The 21,739-nt window shown below is 39.6% G+C and overlaps 1 protein-coding gene across 6 annotated transcripts in view; it reads left to right on the top strand.

Annotated features, from left to right (window-relative positions):
* Positions 1-21,739, top strand: part of SYNE2 (spectrin repeat containing nuclear envelope protein 2) — a 306,127-nt gene that overhangs the window by 32,693 nt on the left and 251,695 nt on the right. For all 6 annotated transcript variants that reach the window (XM_076003979.1, XM_076003977.1, XM_076003981.1 and 3 more), the window contains exon 2: positions 17,749-17,878. In XM_076003979.1, the coding sequence (XP_075860094.1) occupies positions 17,800-17,878 (79 nt within the window). In that variant the 5' untranslated portion in view covers positions 17,749-17,799. The remainder of the gene's footprint in view (positions 1-17,748; positions 17,879-21,739) is intronic.

The following is a 21,739-nucleotide window of genomic DNA, read 5'->3' as shown; positions in this document are numbered from 1 at the left end:
AGTTGTTTACAGAAGAAGGTTAATTCTGGACACTATAACTCCTTCCTGGCCAGACCTGCAGTTACCTGTTCTATTTGGAATGTGTGAGATGTTGAGGCAGAGCTATTCATTATGCTGTTAGCTACGTGTTCATTCAGCAATATTCAGCTTCCATTTATTGAACACTTGCTGTGTGCTAGGTTTTTGGTTAGTACTAGGGTCTTAAAGATGAAAGATTTTAGTCCTTGCCCCTGGGGAGATCTTAGTCTAATGAATTCTTAATTGAAGTTAAGGGAGATGTTCCAGAGAATAAGCAAACTAAGTAGATGTTGAATTACTTAATTGTCCCTGGCCATTCCCAACTCTTGCACAAATACGGGATCATGTTGTTTCTTAATGAAATGATCAAGCACGACCCCACCTGTGTTGTACTAACCCAGACAGATAATGATGCCAATTCACAAGATGAAAATAGTTTTCGAACTCTTGACCTTGAGCAATCCTCCTGCCTCCCGGAGTGCTGGAATTACAGGCGTGAGCCTCCATGCCTGGCCGTTGAAAGTAGTTTTAACATTCCTACTGCCTCTGTCTCAAACAGGTTTCCAAATGCACCGTTGGATGGACTCACTACCTACAAAGACATACATACAGGCAGACACACAGACTTACCACTTCCGTTTAATATCCCTGATCCAGGAACGGGATCCTTGACTAAACACCAAGAGGAAGATGTATATGCATGAGTAATTGAGCTAATGGTACTTTTTTCTTCTTTTAGCTTTATGATCTTCAGATAAATAATTATTTTTTAATAAGAATAATTGATTACAATTCCTATAAGGCAGGGTGAAATGCATGCTTTGTTGTTCACTATTTATGACATAGAATTTTCTTTCTTTTTTTCTTTTCTAATCAGACTTTGATTTCAAGAGGTAGGTAGAACAGAGGTGATTTTAAGAATATATTGTGTGGTTATTAGGTGCAAAGTCAATTATTAGGTGCAAAGTTTGTTTACCTGGTTGTATATCAATGTTATATTTTATAATTAGGCATCTTAACTGTTTGGCGGAATTTATTTTGTACTTATTGGAGTAGTAGTCCTATTAATTTTGCTTTAAATGGCATGGACTATTCATTCTCTAATTATTAAGGAATTTGTAAAGAAAAAAAGAATTCATAAGGAAAATTTGAATTAAAAAAAATAAAGATAATTTCCCCTCTAGTTTCTGTCCTGCCAGAGAACACCATGTAAGGCGTTACTCTGAACTTTTCCTGTAGGAGGGCAGGTTTGAACTGATGGTGTCCGTGGGAAGGTGTTCAGCCTGTCACTTTAGAAGAGAGAGCACAGCTGATTGTCCTTCTAGAGGACCCAGCAGCTCAAATCCCCACCCTGGCCTCACTGGCATTGCCAGCCAGACTGAAGATTTACGAACTGGAAGATACACAACTTCTACAGCAACAAGGAGCTGGTTTTTGTCTATTTGTGGTGCTTGAAATATGCTTAAAAATTGGTGAGATGGTTGGATTTGGTGCTTTTTTGGGACTGTGAGTCCTGCTTTTTATAGCATCATAAAATCACAGACTTATATAGTTGGAGGAGCTCTTAGAGAGTGGCTCTTAAGAGAGTGGCTCCACCTGTATGTTATAGATGGGAAAACTGGGGATCAGATACGTTCAATGAATTCTCCAAAGTTGGGATAGAAAGAGAGCCGAAACTCAGGTCTGCTAAGTAAATCACCAATCCAGGAATAATTCTCCTATATGACCTTGTCTCCTCCTAAGACCAGTTTCCCAGATTGCACTTAGTGTGGCTTCAGGTGTCCCACATGCAAAGGAAGCACTGTCCTTCCCTTGGCAGCCAGCCAGCAGCTTGCTTCTCTCTCCCTGGGCAGGGATCTTGAGGCCAGACTGGGTTAAATTCTAGCCTAAAAGAGCCTGGGTCCTTGTTACTGCTGCCCATTCACCATTCCTGTCCTACTGGAAACCAGTCTCACGGTAGAACTCACTCACTTTATTTTATCTGCAGAACACAGAGCTGAAGGACAGTGGTAACGATAGGTAGGGATCAGGTTAGGGGAAGTGGAGTGTGTCCCATCTTCCTGACTACCCAGCATAGTGCCTGGAGCATACAAGCTGCACATTACTTTTTGGGTAAATGATTGACTAATAATAAATGAATGAAAGCTAAACAATAACAGAACATTTTCTTCATAGTCTTCTTGAGATTTTTAGGAGATTAACCTTTGCTGTTCTTTTCCAGTTTAAATTTTTATGAATCATCAAGATATAATGCAGGCATTAAAATTATGTCTGTAGAGATTAATAACATGGAAATACCGATGCTTAATATTTACTAGAACAAAAAAAAGATTGTGGTATAATTACAACACTAAAAATAAAGGACCTATGATAGAGATAAAAATTTTCTAAAAAGTGACTGAAATATGAGGAGTGGTATTATTTGGATGGTGAGACTATGGATGTAGTTTATTCTTTTTTTTTTTTTTTTTGAGACAGAGTCTCACTTTGTTGCCCAGGCTACAGTGAGTGCCGTGGCATCAGCCTAGCTCACAGCAACCTTAAACTCTTGGGCTCAAGCAATCCTTCTGCCTCAGCCTCCTGAGTAGCTGGGACTACAGGCATGCGCCACCATGCCCAGCTGATTTTTTTCTATATATATTAGTTGGCAGGTTACTTTCTTTCTATTTATAGTAGAGCCGGGGTCTCACTGTTGCTCAGGCTGGTTTCGAACTCCTGACCTCGAGCAGTCAGCCAGCCTTGGCCTCCCATAGTGCTAGGATTACAGGCGTGAGCCACTGCACCCCGCATGGATGTAGTTTATTCTTTTAGTTTTCTGTAACATTTAAAATTACTTGAATAAATATGTATTATTAAATACTGTGATAGTACAAAAATCCTCTTTAAAGTAAATACAGTATATATATATATATATGCCATTCTGTAGAAAGTAAATTTGGACAATAGTTGTACTTTTTATAATTACAGTATATGTAATTGAAAGGATTTTTTTCATTCTTTAAAAATTCCTGGATACATTTCTTAATCCTTGGCCCTGTGGTGGTAGGGCAGGGGAGGAAAGGGCTGATACCTGTCCTCGCCCATCAGCAGGGTCACAGCCTGTAACAAAAGACAGATCAACAAGAGAAAAGCACACATTTTTTAAATTATAACTTTTTTAAGTGACACTGGAGCCTTCAGAATGAAGGCCCAAAGACTGAGAGTGAACTCTCCATTTTTATGCTGAGGTCGATGAAGCACGCAAGGCCGTGTAGAAATACAGGACTGGACAAAGGGGTAGGGTATGACAGTAATAGACTGACGGGAAACACAGCAAGGCCTGTGCCATCTGTTCAGGCTCTTCCTGGCCTCTCTGTGCAGCATTCCATCCATCTGGGAATGGGGCAGGACCCCTCTCTGGAATGATGAAGGTCTTATGACTTACAAACGATACCTACCAGTCAGAGAATTCCTTCATGGCCAGTTCTTACACAGAAAGGTGGGGGGAAGAGGTTTTTAGGTGTTAGGGCTGGCTTCAGGGCAAGGGGTTTGGTTTCTGTGACCCACCTTGGGGAAGAGGGATTCTAGCGTCTATGGCTTTGCCTCTGGGGAGAATGAGGAGTGAGAGATGGGAGGGCAGGAGAAGGCCGGAGATAAACTTTGATTCTGAGGCCTTTGCTTTGAGTTATAGTTTTCTGAGCCCCAACTGTGGATTAAAGGGACAAATTTATTTTTGCACTTGTCAATGATTTCTAATTCAACTAGGCTCACTTGTCCTGGCCAGCCTGCCCATCCTTCAATCCACATTTGCTAGGTCCTGCCTGCATTAGCTGGGAAAGCTTGATGGTAGGAAGGCAGAAATTGCTCCTTTTCCTTTTATGCCTGTTATATGACAAGTTTTACTTTTTAAGACTCCCCTAGGCAGTTAGTTACTGCAGTTTGTGCTTCCTGAGCTCTCTGTTCCTTATAGAAAGCATTTCCCATTTATTCATCCTTGCATCCCACTGCCTGATGCAGTGCCTGGGAAATAGTAAGCACTCAATTGATATTTGAATTATTACTCCAATGAATGAATTATTACTGACTCACTTGGAACTCTTGACTCCCCATGAATTTGGTCCATGTTTTTATATTATTTATCTTACCCTCTAGTGCTAGAATAAAATTGGGTCGGAAAGCTTCTAAATTAAGCAAGAAACTTAAGCAATGGTGGAGGAGGAAAAACCATGTAGGTTCAGTGGCCTTGCCAATTAAACTGACAAAAGAGATTAACAAGAGAAAAAACAGCTTTAATTACTTACATATGCATGGGAGTTCACAAAGAACTACAGCACAATTTGGGGGCCTGTATACCATCCAAAGGATGACAAAGCGTGAATAAGGAGGTAGACAAAGGAGAAGGGGTATAAGTTATGGGAAGGTGTTTAGGAAATGTGTAGTATACAAGGATTGTTTAGGAAGGTTTTCTTTGAGATAGAAGTGCCTTCTCCATCGATTTGAGTTGTTAAGAGATATCCTCCTCTTTGTGGTACTGGAGTGGGAGACACCTTTACAAATGGAAATTTCCTTTGTAAATGTAAATTTCCTTTACAAAAGGGAAACTAGCCCTGTTTTTAGAGCTTGTCCTGCTGTTCTCAATTGCCTTCAGCTCAAAATAATCCTTATGCCAAAGAGGACTATTTTGGGATGACATATTCGGGTCCCCTTCATAGACGTATATACATGTGATTCAGGGCTGTAGTGGATCTTGGACATTATAAGACAGAACAGACTCTTATCTGAAAAAGGTTAATTTTGCTAATTTCCTCTATAAGGGAACACAATTAAAGAGAAAGAATGGGTCCCTGGCCAGGCAGCAGCTGGTGCCTCTGTTGATAAAAGCATGTGTAGTTTGGGTTAGTTATAGTAGTGAGGGCCAAAAGGAAAAGTCAAATCACTTTGCCTTTGCCCTTTTTAAGTAAGAAATTAATTTCTGTATGTGAAAGTATCTCTGTAGCTGCCACTAATATTGGCAAATAGTTTTCTGGAGAAATACTTTGTTTCAGAAACAAACTTCATTTTAACAGCCAACATATTTTGGCTGTCGTTAAATATTTGCTGTCAAATATTTCAAATTTAGAAATATTTCTCTTAAATGTCTTGGAAAGACTAGTGTTTTAGAATGTTAGAGATAACAATTCTTTATCAGTGGGGAAATGCCACACAACAGAAACGTGTGTAAAAATGCTTGTACAGTTGACAAAAATACTGTTATAAGGCTAGGCACAGAGGCTCATGCCCGTAATCCTAGCACTCTGGGAGACCAAAGTTGGAGGATCGCTTGAGCTCAGGAGTTTGAGACCAGCCTGAGCAAGAGCGAGACCCCCATCTCTACTAAAAATAGAAAAAATTAGCTGGCCGTGGTAGTGTCCACCTCTATAGGTGTGCACCCAGCTACTCAGGAGGCTGAGGCAGTAGGATTGCTTGAGCCCAGGAGTTTGAGGTTGCTGTGAGTTATGATGACGACTGCACTCTAGCCAGGGTGACAAAGCAAGACTCTGTCTCAAAAAAAAAAAAAAATGTTATAATCACAGTGAGATTCTGCATGTATTTTCCCAAATGTTTCAGTCATTTTTTTCTTCTCAGAATTTTGCCAGATATATGTGCAACCATTTTGACCACAGTTCAGAAGGACTAGTTCAGCTTTGTAAATTTAATAGGATTTCACCATTCCCCTAACCTTTTTTTTTTTTCCAGAATAGTTTGGGACCAAAGTTCTTCTTGAAAACTTGATAACCCAAGGGACAGGAGGTGGTAATAATTACAAGTAGAAATTGACATTTTACCTTAAAATACATCCAGGAAAACATTTGAGGGCAGTTCTGTTTTCCTATGGCCAAGAATTGTGGCCATTTGGGGACAAAAAATTTTTTGTTTTACACTCGAATGTCAAGTGTGGATAATGTCAAGTGGATATTGAGAAAAAAGCAAGCGAGTGCAAAGGGTTAAAAATTGTAAGAAAGGCTGGGTGTGCTGGCTTACACCTGTAACTCTAGCATTTTGGGAGTCAGAGGGAGGAATATTGCTTAAGGCCAGGAGTTTGAGACCAGTCAGAGCAAGAGCAAGACCCCGTCTCTACAAAAAATAGAAAAATTAGTTGCGTATTGAAGCGCACACCTGTAGTTCCAGCTAATCGGGAGGCTGAGGCAGGAGGATCGCTTGAGCCCAGGAGTTTGAGGTTTATTTGTTCCTTCTTTTAATCTTTCTTCAAACATCCAGTGCCATATACTATTTTCAATAAGGATCTGACAGCAAACAGTCTGTTCTGAAAAAGCCAGAATCTGGAATCTGGAGATGGACCCAGGGCCAAGTACCCTGCTTCACAGGGCCAGGGTAGACTCAGTGTGGCAGCGTCTAAGCCAGGGGTCCTCAAACTTTTTAAACAGGGGGCCAGTTCACTGTCCCTCAGACCGTTGGAGGGCTGGACTATAGTTTAAGAAAAACTATGAACAAATTCCTATGCACACTGCACATATCTTATTTTGAAGTAAAAAAACAAACGGGCAAAAACACCCACATGTGGCCCGAGGACTGTAGTTTGAGGACGCCCGGTAAGGAATGGGTTTCTCATGTGAGTTGGTCAAGCTAACATGCAGGACCTACAGCCTCTAAACTGACGCAGGGACGTAGGCAGCATGTACTCCAGCTTAAAATGCCAGGAAGGGTCTAATGAGAACTAGGCAATGGGAGTCAGGGCTGCAGCCAGCTTGGAGTGCTGCAGCTATTCCTGGAGTGAGTACCAGAGATAAGTGATGTTAGTTACACAGCTACTTCTTTGGGGAAGAAGACCATTTCACCCAAAGCCAACCTACTGAGTGACTGGGCTGACCTAATTACTTGTGTCTTTTCACTATTCGGAAAGTTTAAATAATTTGTGTCAAGATAAGATGGTTTTTATAGCTCTTTGAAGGTGTGTGTCATGTTTAACATGGCCTTTTTTCATTTCAAAGTGCTGGCATTTTATAGAGTAATTTGTGTTTGCCTTGCTGGAGTGGAGGGAGCTGGGGCAGAGTTGGACAGAGTCACACCACAGAGCTTTGACTGCTGGTCTCCCAGAAGGAGGAGATTGAGGAGATGGGAGGGGGAGGCGAAGTAAGAGTATATTCACCAGGAGTAAAATCATTAAAAAAATATTTTTGAGGGCCGGACGCGGTGGCTCATGCCTGTAATCCTAGCTCTCTGGGAGGCCGAGCCGGGCGGATTGCTGGAGGTCAGGAGTTCAAAACCAGCCTGAGCAAGAGCGAGACCCCCTCTCTACTATAAATAGAAAGAAATTACTTGGCCAACTAATATATATATAGAAAAAATTAGCCAGGCATGGTGGTGCATGCCTGTAGTCCCAGCTACTTGGGAGGCTGAGGCAGGAGGATTGCTTGAGCCCAGGAGTTTGAGGTTGCTGTGAGTTAGGCTGACGCCACGGCACTCACTCTAGCCTGGGCAGCAAAGTGAGACCCTGTCTCAAAAAAAAAAAAAAAAAAAAAAAGAATAGTTTTGAGTATACAAAATCCTTAAGAATATATGTTTCTCATGAATAATAAGTCCTTTTACCATGTTTCTCATGACCTTCTTGCTCCTCCCCTCACTGTTCCACACCACCCTGGAAACACCAATAATCCATTGCTTCTAGGCAAGACTCTATTGATTCGGGGTGTCTATGGGACTGAAACTATCGTGACATGCGCTTAGTATAAGAATGATGGGACAGGAACAAGCAGAACCTGGCAGAAGTGATGGAGTGGGTCACCAGGTCATTCATATGCTTTACATATGGTTTAGCGTGTTGTCTACAAATTAGGCCTCTTCTAGGGCTTAGAACTAGAATCTAGCTGTCTTCAAGTGATGTGGCATTGAGAAATATTAAGATAATCTCATTTATTGAAAGCACATAAACTTCCATTTTCCGCTACCAAATTTCAAATGAATAACAATGTACTCAAAATACATTTGTATTACAAATTTTGTAATTTCAGCATGGTTCATACATTATCTCATCTAGTCCTTACAGAATAGTCTGTGAGTGAGTTTATTTGTACCTTCTCTTATTCCAGGGAAAGTGTGAAGTACTTTAGAGAGACATATAAAATTCAACAGAATAAAAAAGTAGATGAAGATATTGGAGTAAAGGAAAACTAAAGATAGACTGATATGGCAAGTGATAAAACACCTTATTTTCCATAAAATCATGTGTAGTTGGCAGAGATGGGTGATTGCAGCCAAAAAAGAGAGGGAAACCTTGTTTATAAAAATAACATTGTCATAGATTGAAAGAATAGATGCTCAGGATCACAGTTTTTCTTGGTACGGAGACCTGAGAGAATTTTCCACGGCGTGTTCTCATAAAAGGAACACTGTGGTTTATGGGCTGTGTACTCCTGAACTCCTGTGTAAAGAGTACAATGGCGGGTTTCTCTCGACTGTTTCCTATAACATCCTGCACAGTGCGGCTTACGGGATCCCATCAGAATACATTTTAATAAAAGCAGTTCTCCAAGGGGCTAGAACAATGCTGTTCAGGTTCACAGCTCCCTGACGGCGGCTGGACGGGCTCCAAAGACAACATCCAGGAATGGGTGGACTCTAACTGTTTCAGGCATCCCTCCATGAATATTGTTTCTTGTAATCCAGTGTTTTTAAAAGTGCAGCAGAGGACTTGAGGTTAGATTCTTTGGCAGGAATCTGAATGTCTTTGAGCTGGCCCAGACAAAATCATTATCCTCATTTCACAGATGAAGAAACGGGACCGTGGAGAGGCTGAATGATTGCCCAAGGCCGCGTGGTCAGCGCAGGCGCTGGGACTAAGCCAGATTCTTCTGACTCTAAATCTGGTGCTCTTTCAACCGATTCATCTCACTTTGCTCTAACTTAAGTAGAAGTGTATCACAATGAAGGAATGTTAATAGTGAATATTCAAGCATTCACCGTTTACTCCCTGCTTAGATGTTAACTAAGTTAACTGTGTAACTGAAGTCTCGTCCTCCCAGTCCTTTGTGCTCCACTCTCTGAATTCGTGGGTACTATTTCCTAGCACATTTTTGTCCTTTTAATATACTTGTATGCATGTGCATGTTTGAAATTTACATAAAGTACATAAATGCCTTTGCAGTACTGCTATCCTATTGCACTTGCTCCCTTGCCCCAACATTGCAGTTTTGATATATGTCCATGCTGGTACTGGTCGTTAGTTCCTTTTAGCTGTGGAACAGTCTTCCTGTGTATGAATCAACTGCAATATCCATTCTCCTGCTGATGGGATTGGAGTATTTTCACTTTTTTCTGTTGCAAACGATTCTACCCTGAACCTTCTCAAGTATGTCTTCTTGTGTATATGTGTGATTTTAGAGCATTTTTTAGTTGGCAGAAATTCACTAAGTCACCACCAGTTACGGCTTTACTTAAGGGTCAGGCAGTTGTGAGAGTTTCTTTGCCGAGCCCTCTTGGGCAAATCTTGGACATCAAGTGCTGTTCTGGCCTCAGTGGGCCTTCAGCAGCCCTCCCAGTCCTTGTGTGCTTCTCTGGTCAGTTTGTTCATGTTTTCGACCGTGGCCTGTTCCAAGCACTTTCATTTGTCAAGGACTGGTGCCCACCCTTGCTCCCCTGCGCCTGAGAAATGACCTCCCTTCTTATTTCCCAGAGAAAAATGATGCCATCTGATGACAGTTCCCTTCATTCCTTTCTCCTTCAGAATTTCTCAGTATTTCCACCCAGAAAAAGGGTGAACATGTTTTGCAAACCACAAATTCTTTGTGGAATGAATGGAGGAATAGCTTTTAAAAAATGTTTCTGAGACCTCAAATTGGAACTGTATCTTACCGGGATCCACCCCGTCTTCAAAATCACTCATTCAGATACCCTCCGACCACAGCCTTCAGCGCATGTAGCTTATTTCCTGAAGTGCTCAAACAGTTTTTTAACCTCACCGAGGCAGCAGTCTGTGCCCCCCTCATTCCACTGGCTCCCCCTTTCCTGTCTTCACCTTCCTCCTCCCCATTTCATCCTCCCCTCACACCGCCTCTCTCTCAGAGCCTGCCTTTTTCCTGCCTCTGCTGTAGGACTGTCCTGGAAACTTCCCCTTATTTCTCCTGTGTTCAGTCCCTAGTCCCTGTTTTTCTCACTTTTAGTTTAGTTTTTTTATTTTGTTGGAATACTTCCTTCCATCTTGTTTTACTCTCTTATTTTGTTGGAGCAAAGTAACCCCACCAATAGCTTGCCTGCTTGCTTGCTTTCTCACTTTCTTTCTTTCTTTTCTTTCTTTTTTCTTTTGAGATGGGAGGGTCTTGCTCTTTTGCCCAGGCTGGTCTCAAGCCCCTCTGAGCAGCTAGGATTATAGGCGCACACCTTGCTCAGTAGCTTTCTAAGAGTGAGTGCATAGGACGTAAAGTTTTTGGAGCTTTGCATGCCAGGAAATGACTTTTTTCCTACCCGAACACTTGATTCATACTTTAGCTGGATATAAACTATAGGTTGAAAAGTTTTCTTAGAACTTTTTTAAAAAAAAATTGTGGTAAAATACACATAACATGAAATTCACCATCTTAACCATTTTTAAGTGTACCATTCAGTGGTATTAAGTATATTCACATTGTTGTGCAACTATCACTACCATCTGCTTCCTGAACTCTTTTCATCTTGCAAAACTGAGACTCTGTATCCATTAAACAATTAAAAGTTAATTAAAACAGTTACCTCTCCACTCCTTCTCCCCCCATCCTCTGGCAACCACCATTCTACTTTCTGTCTCTAAATTTTGACTACTATAGGTGCTCACGTGAGGGGAATCAGCATTTGTGGGGAGCTTTCTGGCTCTGTGCTGATTTCACACATCAGGTTTTGCAGCTTTGGAAATTTTCATCCTTAAGTTTTTTACTCTTCATTTTAGTATCGTGACTAGCTTTTAATTTTTACTGCTGATTAAGAAGTGGGATAATCCCAGTAAATGTATTTCACAGATTATAACAAATACCCTTTCTATACTGTAGTATGTCTCTTATAGTAAGTGCTCAGTGAATGTTAGTTGTCACGTAGTTTTTAGTTTCATGGGCTTTTTCATTACATTCCAACAACCACTCTTTAAGAAAAGTATTGTTCCCATTCTGTAGCCATAGACACTGCAGTTGAGAGCATCAGGACTGGGTCAAGGTCAGCAGAAGGCTCTTTTAGGGAAGTGGATCATCGTGGTTTAAGTGGGTAGTTTAGTGTCACAGTTGGTATTGGCTGGAGAGGGACACTGCTTCATCATGGGATTGCAAACCCAGTGGCATCATAACCTGAGAATTGCTACATGTTTATATTCTAAACAAGTAGTGAATAGATAGGATTGATCCTTCTGGTATTTTGTGGTGGTCATTATAAGAACAAAGTGCCAGGGAGGAGATAATAGAGTGGACTTTATAAATTACCCCGCCTGGGAATTTACACCAATTGCTTCCGGTCAAATGATGATTACAGGATGAATAATAACAGAGTTAGGAAAAGTTTATGGGGAAAAGATAAAGAAACTTATTGCAAATGTTTCACCAACTTTTTGCTGTGAGTTTGTAAGTAGATCAAAGTTAATAACTGTCAGTTTCTAGGAATAGCTCTATAATTTAACTGATAAAAGGGAGATCCTTCAGAATTCCTATGTGGACCATACATGACATGGTATAGCTGAAGATTAGTAAAAGAACAAAGGAGACACCCCAGGGAAAATGCAGCCATTTAAATCACTCTGTTAAAGAAATACATGAATGTATTTACTGCATCCTGCTATGATACATCTTCTCATGAACCTATTTTTTGCTTAAATTTTAAATAAGGAATAGAGTTGGGGCCTTGCTGTATTGCCCAGGCTGGTCTCAAACTCCTGGGCTCAAGCGATCCTCCTGCCTCTGCCTCCTGAAATTCTGGGACTACAGGCATAAGCCACTGTATCCAGCATGATCAACTTTAAAGACTGGATGAATGCTTTTTTCTAACTATTGACAAAGTGATGTTTCAATTGCTATTAGATTGGCAGGGGCTATTAACAAACTATCTAATAATGAGAAAATGAAAGACCCATTGAGCTACCAAAAAGGCTTTTGGAAGTATTTTCTGGAGATTTCTGAGAAACTCAGAGAAGTTTAAAAATATTTTGTTCTTTTAGGAGAGTATTTTCCTTATGAAGATACAGATATATAAGTTATACAGCATATGGATTGAAGAACTGAACGTGAACTGAGTAATGCCTTATTCCCCATTTTTTGTCATTTCATTAAAATAAAAGCAAAAATGTTTTTTTTATTTCAGCAGAAATATACATTCATCATTTGAAATTTTGAAAATGCAGATAAGCAAAAAGAAGAAAATAAAAATCACCCATAACCCCATTCATTTGAGATAATCTCTATTCAGATATCATATTTTAGTTGAAAACATTCTAATAATTGGAGTAAATGCCAAGGTTTCTTTTAAAAAGGGAAATTTACTAGTGTTTTGAGGTTTTGGAGATACCACAGGCATATAAAGTAATATTACATAAGCAAACCACAGTCATTTCAAAATAGCTCATGCCATTTGTAAAAGTTTATGTATTAATTTGTGTCAATTTTTAAAACATAATTCCACTTGACCTTAGAAGCTTTAATGCCACTACCTTAATTCCTCACCCAACCTCTGGTTATGTTCCTGAAGATGTTACTCACTTTTAAGAATAGTCTCATTTGTTTTAATGTAAATCCTGGCTGTCTCAAGAAAGGAAAAGCCACATGTACTCACCAACAAATTGGTATTAACAGATCAACACCTAAGTGGACATACAGGAATAACATTTATCAGGTGTCAGACAGGTGGGAGGGGGAAGGAGGGGATAGGTATATACAAACATAATGAGTGAGATGTGCAATGTTTGGGGGAAGGTCACGCTTGAAACTCTGACTCAAGAGGGGAGAGGGGGCATGGGCAATATATGTAACCTTAACATTTGTACCCCCTTAATATGCTGAAATAAAAAATAAATAAATAAATAAACCCTGGCTTTGTTTTATGATTGCGATAACTTTTATTTGAAAGGGAAAAGGAAAGCTGTGAGGAGTGCCTGGGAAAGTCTCTATTGGGCTGGGATTTACCTGAGGAAGCAGCTCCCTCGCTCCCCTCAGGGGAGTCAGAACGCAGAGTTAGGGTAGTTCCTGGGACTTTTGGTTAACAGTGACCTCTGACTCACACAAGTCCTAGCCAAGCCCTCACTCCTCTTTCTGCCTTCTTTTTCATAGTCTTCCTAGCTTCTCAATTCAGATCTTGAGAAATCTCTCTAAACTTTTCTTCTGTACTCTGTTCCGGTTTTTCATGGGCCCTGCTTGACAAGTAACTCCTCTCTGAAAATGTCAATGGGTTCGCCCTGTTTCTCACAAAAAACTACCGCGTGGGAAATGTCATCAAAAATTGTCTTCAGGCCGGGCACAGTGGCTCATGCCTGTAATCCTAGCACTCTGGGAGGCCGAGGCGGGCGGATTGCTCGAGGTCGGGAGTTCGAAACCAGCCTGAGCGAGACCCCGTCTCTACTAAAAATAGAAAGAAAGAAATTGACCAACTAAAAGTATATATACAAAAAATTAGCCGGGCATGTTGGCGCATGCCTGTAGTCCCAGCTACTCGGGAGGCCGAGACAGGAGGATCACTTGAGCCCAGGAGTTTGAGGTTGCTGTGAGCTAGGCTGACGCCACGGCACTCACTCTAGCCTGGGCAACAAAAGTGAGACTCTGTCTCAAAAAAAAAAAAAAAAAAAAATTGTCTTCAGTCACATCCTCATGACTCCTGTAGCATCTCTGGATACATAATTGTACTAAGACAGTACTTGGGTCAATCACTTAACACTTGCGATTGATTCAGTCTTCAAAATGTGGTTTTACTTTTAATGAACATTTTTAGATTTTCTAAGAAATTTTCTAGGAAATAAAAAGTTATAATTTATGTTTTATTGACTTTGCTAATAATTTTTCATGGTTAAAAACAAACTTCCCAGATATCTAGTTATTTTAAGGTCTAAACTGGTTTTTCTGGGGGGGGGGGCTATCATTTTATCTAATTTTCCCCTAGAACTTTATTTTTTAATTTTTATTAAAAAACTTTTTTTAGAGATGGGATCTCACTATGTTGCCCAGTCTAACCTTGAACTCCTGAGCTCAAGTGATCTTGCTGCCTAAGCCTCCTGGGTATCTGGGACTACTGGCACAAACCACAGCACCCAGCATTTTCCTACAACTTTAATATACAATCCAGTGAAGCAAACCCACATACCAGTTTAGAACAGCGATATTTCTTGATTCTCTGGTTATCAACTTCTCTTTATTGTTCTGTTTTTATTTTTAATATAAATATAGGAAATGATCCTTTCTCCTCCATTGATCCTTTACATTTGATTAATATCGAGTGGCAATAACCACTCTCAGAGACATTCTTACCAAATTCAAGATATCATCCAAATAATGCTAATGCTAATGGCGTTGTTTGGGATGAAATGCTATTTTATATTAAGTATACTCCTGTCTTAGTCTGTTTGGGCTGCTATAGCAAAATACCATAAACTGGGTAGCTTTTATTATTTTTTTAATTTTTTTTATTTTTTGGAGACAGAGTCTTGCTTTGTTGCCCAGGCTAGAGTGAGTGCCATGGCGTCAGCATAGCTCACAGCAACCTCAAACTCCTGGGCTCAAGCAATCCTGCTGCCTCAGCCTCCCAAGTAGCTGGGACTACAGGCATGCACCACCATGCCTGGCTGATTTTTTTCTATATATATATTAGTTGGCCAATTAATTTCTTTCTATTTATAATAGAGATGGGGTCTCACTCTTGCTCAGGCTGGTTTCGAACTCCTGACCTTGAGCGATCCTCCTGCCTCGGCCTCCCAGAGTGCTAGGATTACAGGCGTGAGCCACCCCGGCCTGGGTAGCTTTTAAACAACAGAAATTGAATTCCCACAGTTCTGGGGTTTCAGAAGTCCAAGATCAAGGCGCTAGCAGATTTGGTGTCGAGTGAGGGCCTGTGTTCCCACTCTAACCTCACCTGGTAAAAGGGCTGAAGAATCTCTCTTGGGCCTCTTTCTAAGGGCAGGATTACCTACCCTAGTGAGGTAGGTAATTAGTGAGGATCACCTACCAAAGGCCTTACTTCCTAATACTGTGACACTGAGGAATAGATTTCCACATATGCATTTTGGGGGGCATAAGAATTCAGTCCACTGCAACTCCTGACAGCCATGCCCATTTCCAGCTTCACGTGATGGGGCGTGCCCTCTCCTTGTTTCCAGAGTACTCTCGACTTACATCTCTGACAGCAGTGGTCCCCAACCTTTTCTTGCCTGCTGCTCACCTCCTGCTCTGCGCCTCTCTCCCCCAAGTTTCATGGAAGACGATTTTTCCAGGGATGGGTGGAGGATAGTGGCAGAGCTCTGCAGCCCGATCCCTAACATGCCATGGACCGGTACCACAGTCTTAGAAATACTGCTTAATATTGTGTTCATTTGTCATTCTCAGAAGACTGAATTTCTTGAGAGGAGAACCTAGCCCATTGTAAATGCTTACTGAGTAAATGAATGAAAGCAAGAATAAATGACATATAGCAACCTTTGCTAATTCTAGGAGGTACCATCATGTGTTGGTTTAGCGCATGAACTCTGATGCCAAAATCATCTGGACTCAAGTCTTGGCTCCATCATTTATTAGCTGCGTGTCCTTAGACAACTGTATATCATATTTGTGCATCTCAGTTTTGCCTTTCAAATATGGGGATAATGATAGTTCCTAACTCATACAGTTGTGATAAAGACTAAAGGAGGTTGTATGTGTGAAGTGCTTAGCACAATGCCTATATATAGTAAGTGCTAGGTATAGAAGTAACAAAGCTACTTTGTTAGTATTATCTTTTTTTTAAAATAGCTCTGTCATGGAATAATGGGTACCCTTAGGAAATTCATTGTGAAATTCAGTTTTTCTGCTGTCAAAATGAAGAAGTACTTTGGGTTCAGGAGCCCTAGGGTATGGGAAGGGGTGGCGGAGGTCTTCAGTTTATCACAAAGCTAAGGACATTTGTATCTATCAGTCGTGGGGCTGCCTGGCCTCACCATGAACTAATAAACAGCCTTCCCTTTTGGTTAGGATTGTATCAACTCAGTACCGTAACACTGTTACCTCAGACTGGTTCTGAGTCATTTTAATCCAGAGGATAAACAACTTAATCATTAATTAGTAAAGCTTATTTGATGGGTAAAATCGTTAATGGTGAACCATGGGAGAGATAATAAAAGGTATTTGATGATAAACAGAATTGATAGATTTTTGTAGCCATACTGTAGCATGATTCTTATTTGCATTTTTAAAAGTGATCTATTTAGGCCAGGCACGGTGGCTCACGCCTGTAATCCTAAGCACTCTGGGAGGCCGAGGCGGGTGGATTGCTCGAGGTCCGGAGTTTGAAACCAGCCTGAGTGAGACCCCGTCTCTACTAAAAATAGAAAGAAATTAATTGACCAACTAAAAATATATATACAAAAAATTAGCCAGACATGGTAGCGCATGCCTGTAGTCCCAGCTGCTTGGGAGGCTGAGACAGGAGGATAGCTTGAGCCTCCAGGAGATTGAGGTTGCTGTGAGGTAGGGTGACGCCACGGCATTCACTTTAGCCTGGGCAACAAAGTGAGACTCTGTCTCAAAAAAAAAAAAAAAAAAAGTGGTCTATTTAATATATACTATGATTGATTGCATCTGGCTGTTGGCCTTGGATTTATTTATTTTTAGCTTTCCTCCCAGCATTTTATTATGACAATTTTTTAGTATACAGCAAAAGTTAAAAGGATTTTATGGTCAACACCTATATATTTAACACATAGATTCTAACATTAACATTTGGGAATACTTGCTTGATCACAAAGCTATACATTTATCTATGCGTTTGTCTATCCCCTAATACCTTTTATATTTTTATGTTTGGTTAGTTTTATTTTGTTATTTGACCATCTGTATGGTCAGAGAAGTCAGTGTTTTATTCTTAGCCCCTAGAAACTAATAGTGACATGCATTTGTGAATCAGTGCTTTTTAAGAGTTATAGAATAAAAATTACTCTTACTGGAAGGATTCTTCAAGAGTCAAAGTGGGGCTAGAGGAAAAAAATGTGTTCGTGGGAACAATAAGCCCCTGGGAAAATAATTCAATATAATAGATATCTCATCAAAATATTCTTTTTGATAATATTAGTTTTTTTAGTTTCACTTTGCGAGCTATGTAGGCTCAGCTCTTATTGTTTCCAGTAAATGGCAACATTTATGGAGCAGAAAAGGAACTAAGTTTAAAAAAAGTTTTAAAGAAAATCCTTGCAGGTTTGAAGGTTAACAATAACATATACATCAATGCCTAAGATATCAGTTTGTATCAACTTTACTTCCTCTAGACAAATTATTAAATGTAATAGCATAGCTTTCCTTTTCACCGAACTGGTGGAGTCTACAGTGCTAGTTCTTTTGGAGTTCTGAAAACAACTCTAAAGGGCATGAATAGGTCACAGGGCAAAATCTTGATTATAATTCAAAAAGAAGGCGTAGTTACTTTGTTCTTCGTGGACTGTGGAAACACTCACTAGAATCTAAGCCATTCTTGTTTTGGAGGGTAGGTTTTAGCTGCTGCTGTTGTTTTCTGGCAATGCTTGTTTACTAGAAGTGCAGAGCTGCAGAGTTACTAATGATCATTTATCCATTTCACTTTCAGTTTTCTTCTTTAACTGAGATGGACAAGATATAATCTCCATTGAGTCAAAGAATGGCATCTAGTCCTGTGCTTCCCACGGAAGATGAGCAGGTTTCCTTGGGCATCGACAATCTCCATATTTCACTGCAAGGTAATTCAGACTGGGAGGGGTAACACCTGCAGAAACCATGGAAACCATATTCTCATCTAGTTACAAACCATATTGCTGGCTGTCTTCCTTAAGGTTATTTTTAATATATCTGTGTTTTTCCAACTGTAGAAACCTTTCAGTATACTTCAATTTCTTTATTGCTGTCTCAGCTCTCTAGAAAAGTAGGTGATACCTAGAAGTAATTTGGTATCTCCAGTTTTTTACTCTTGAGTCTATGTATTTTATTTGTAGTGAAAAGTAAATAGTTAAAGGTAGTTTACTTGGCATTGTTTGTACTTATTTTGTATCTTCTTGCATAACCTCTTTTGAATGCACATTCTTATTGTGCTGTAATAGAAAGGAAGAGTAGTAATATTATAAATGAAGGACCTTTCAATCACGTGCATCATGTGTGCATGTATATAAGTACTATCAGTTTTTGTTGTTAGTGCTTCTTGTGGAGCTTGGCAATATTTGTTTTGTATTTTGAAAATTCATTAGCCACTACCTTCCTCCTTTGTTGATAAAGTGAATCTTGGAGTTGAATAAAGTCTGCTGGTATAAAAGAAATAAGGCTATGGCAGATGTTTGCAAATGTGAAACTATGTATTTTAAAGTAATTTTAAGATTATGAGCAGTATTATGCAATACTTTTTAAATTTCGTATTGGGTACATTTTTAGAATGTTACTTAAAGTCATAGATTTTGCATCACGATAAAGATTACAAAATCACTTTCTGATATTTTCCTTTTAATTAAAAATAAGTTTTGAATGATTTGCTTCTTGACTTTGGTGTTGAGATAGAAATTAATAGCTGTTGGAATAGACTATATCCATATGTACCAGTCTTTCTAAAAGTAATTTTTGTCTAATAAAGACTCAAGTTGTTGAGAGGTAATAATACTTGCGGTAAGAAATTTAAAAAACTTCCAGTAAAAACTTTTTAAAAAATAATGTTATAATATTCATATATAATTTGTTTAACTGAAAAAAAAATCAATGTTCTTATTTTTCTGCAAAGTTTTGGTTGCATATAATTTCTAATGCTGGTTCTGCCGATTACCTGTTCTTTGAACTCGGACAGGAGATTTGATCCTTTGAGTCTCAGTTTCCTCATTTGTAAAATGTGGATGATAATGCCCACATTGCAGTTATGTTTTAAAGATGAATAATTTAATATATGCAGAGGGCTTACCATAGTGCCTAATACAGAGTAGGGACTCAATAAATGCATCATATTAATCATTTCTTTTTACATATTTACAGTCAAAATCTATGTCTCAATGTATTTCTTGTCCAGGAGCACACAGCTAGAGTAGAAACCTCATGGTATATAGGAAAAAACTGTAACCAGAAGTCTAGTGTTTTCGTCTTGACGTTTCTTTTCTATGGCTTCCCATCACCGGTGGGATAAAGTCTAGACTTCTTGGCATGGCTTACATGCTTTTCCTGATCCAGTGCCCACCTCTGTCTCTGCCCTTGTCTCCCACCATGCCCCCATAAGCACCCTGTGCTCCAGCCCCACAGACCATACTCCTCCTCCCCTGCCCATGTGCTTTTGTTTAGGTTGTTTCCCTGCAGTTTCCCAGCCTCTCCTGTAGTCCCGGAAGTCTCCTTCATCCATCCCTCATCCCTCCTTCATCCATTCCAGGCCAATTAGACTCCGTCTCCTCTGTGAGCCCTACTCTTTCTTAGGCTGAGATAACATGCTCCCTCCTCTGTTCTCCTATAGTGTCTATTTGAGCATTTATATTATTATAATTATTATATGTATTAAATATTTTCCCCACTACAGAGTGAGCTTCTGTCACGTAGCATGCTCTAGTTTACTTTTGCATGTATCATCTCCTTTGATCCCACATTGTGAGGTAGATTTTTAAATTTTTGAGGAGCAGAGAAAGAAGCTGTGGCTCAGAAAGACTGAATTACTTTCCCATAGTCACACAGCTAGTGAGCAGCATGGCTGGGTTTTAACTTAGAGGACAATTTTTTTTCTATTGCATCTCAACTTCTTTGACACACCTCAAAGAACAGTTTGAAATTTCCTTAAAAACTTTCTCTGGAAAATTCATTAAATCTTAGCCTTATCCTTTTTAATCCATAGCAAACTTTTACATCCGGAGTATGAATGGGCATCTTCACGTAACACTGGTGATCTCGGGTTCATGAGTAGCTCAAAGTAATTAGCAAGTTACTGAGAAGTGAGTGATTTCTTATAGAATGTTTTGAATTATAGGAGGTTATGCAATCTGCTTAACAATAGGAGACTAGTATGGGCTGTCTTGCCCATTTTGGAAATGTGATATATTTATGCACTATAGTCTGAATGATTTACTTTCATGATATATTTAGAGGATTGTGGTGCTGTATGATTGCTCCATAGGGGCAGAAATGGAAAGCCGATACTATAATGTCATCAAGTTGACACTGGGCAAGGTCTGTTCACATTAGCCAGGTACTTTCAAGATATTAACCAAGAAGTTTCCATGCCTGAAAAATGGAGGCTTAACTGTGAAATGAATAGACTTCCCAAAGTTAAGTTCCACATTATTATCAGTGAACTTATAAATGATTCTTTCAACCAATGTTGTTGGGCTTAGGCTGAGTGGCAGAGAGGAAAGAAAGAAAGAGAGAGAGAGAGAGAGAGAGAGAGAGAGAGAGAGAGAGAGAGGAGAGAGAGAGAGAGAGAGGGAGGGAGGGAGAAAGGAAGGAAGGAAGGAAGGAAGGAAGGAAGGAAGGAAGGAAGGAAGGAAGAAAGGAAGGAAGGAAGGAAGGAAGTTAGTCGTATATATTTCTAAAGGCAGTTTTGGTTTCATGACAGAATTATTAGCTACTTGGGCAAAAAGAATTGATAGGCAGTATTATTTATGTGAAGTATTACTGACTTGAAGACTGTTGGCAATGGTCTTAAAAGCATTTGGCTTTGTATACCATATAAGCAGACCTGCGTTTCATAAAATTCACATGTGCTCAGTGATCCTTGGAGTAATACGAGAAGAGATTTCGTGTAATATGAGAGGCTCAGGATCACTGCTCCTAAGAAAGTTTTTATTTCTCTTTGTTTCACAATCTTGTTTAGAGGCAGCTAGAATGGCCTAATTAACTTTATCAAAAACTTAATCTAAGATGAAATAATTGTGGCAACACCCTGAGTCATAATAATACACTCAAGAAAATATTAAAACATCTGAATTGAAATGTGGTGATTCATCACTGGCATGTTACAAAAGCAGATATTCCATATGGAAATCAAGGCCTGTAAATCGAGCAGTGCTTTGCTGAAATTCATAGAGGAGGACAATAAGCAGGTGACTTCATCTTTCTTTTTGTTCATCCTTTGTGTGATATTTGAGAAAATATCTTTATGAGGGGTTTTCAGGGTAGTTTTTGTAGGTAGATGTTTATGTTCTCTGCATCTAGTGAGGCGAATAGCATTGCAGTGGTTGGATGGTTAGGAAGAGAAAGGAATGATATATATGAATTTGAGCAGGTTCATGTAAAAAATGGAATTTATTTTAGTTTAGTGCATTTTGTATGACTGGTCCACATTTTAAAGAAATTTGAGATATGGAAATTCAGGCTATTAAAATGATAAATAAATGGCTGTCTTTAAAAATTATTTGCTTTACCAAGATGTCCATTATAGAATTCCTTCAAATCTTTCCATTTGGGTTTCTTTCTTGGCAAAGTAATAGGTGCTTCCTTCCCTTTTATCATAAGAAAATAGAAACTGCGTATTTTGTCTGAAACATCTCTGCTGAGTCCTTCAGGTGGGAAAGTTATGTCCAGGGAACAATTTTTTGAAGTATTGGATAGAAAGCAGTAAAGGGGGAAAGTTAGGAAAAGTATCACAGGATTTT

Source organism: Microcebus murinus, chromosome 6, assembly GCF_040939455.1.
Source record: "Microcebus murinus isolate Inina chromosome 6, M.murinus_Inina_mat1.0, whole genome shotgun sequence".
Taxonomy (NCBI): Eukaryota; Metazoa; Chordata; class Mammalia; order Primates; family Cheirogaleidae; genus Microcebus; species Microcebus murinus.
Note: the sequence above shows the minus strand (reverse complement) of the source record. Positions and strands in the feature narration are given on the sequence as shown.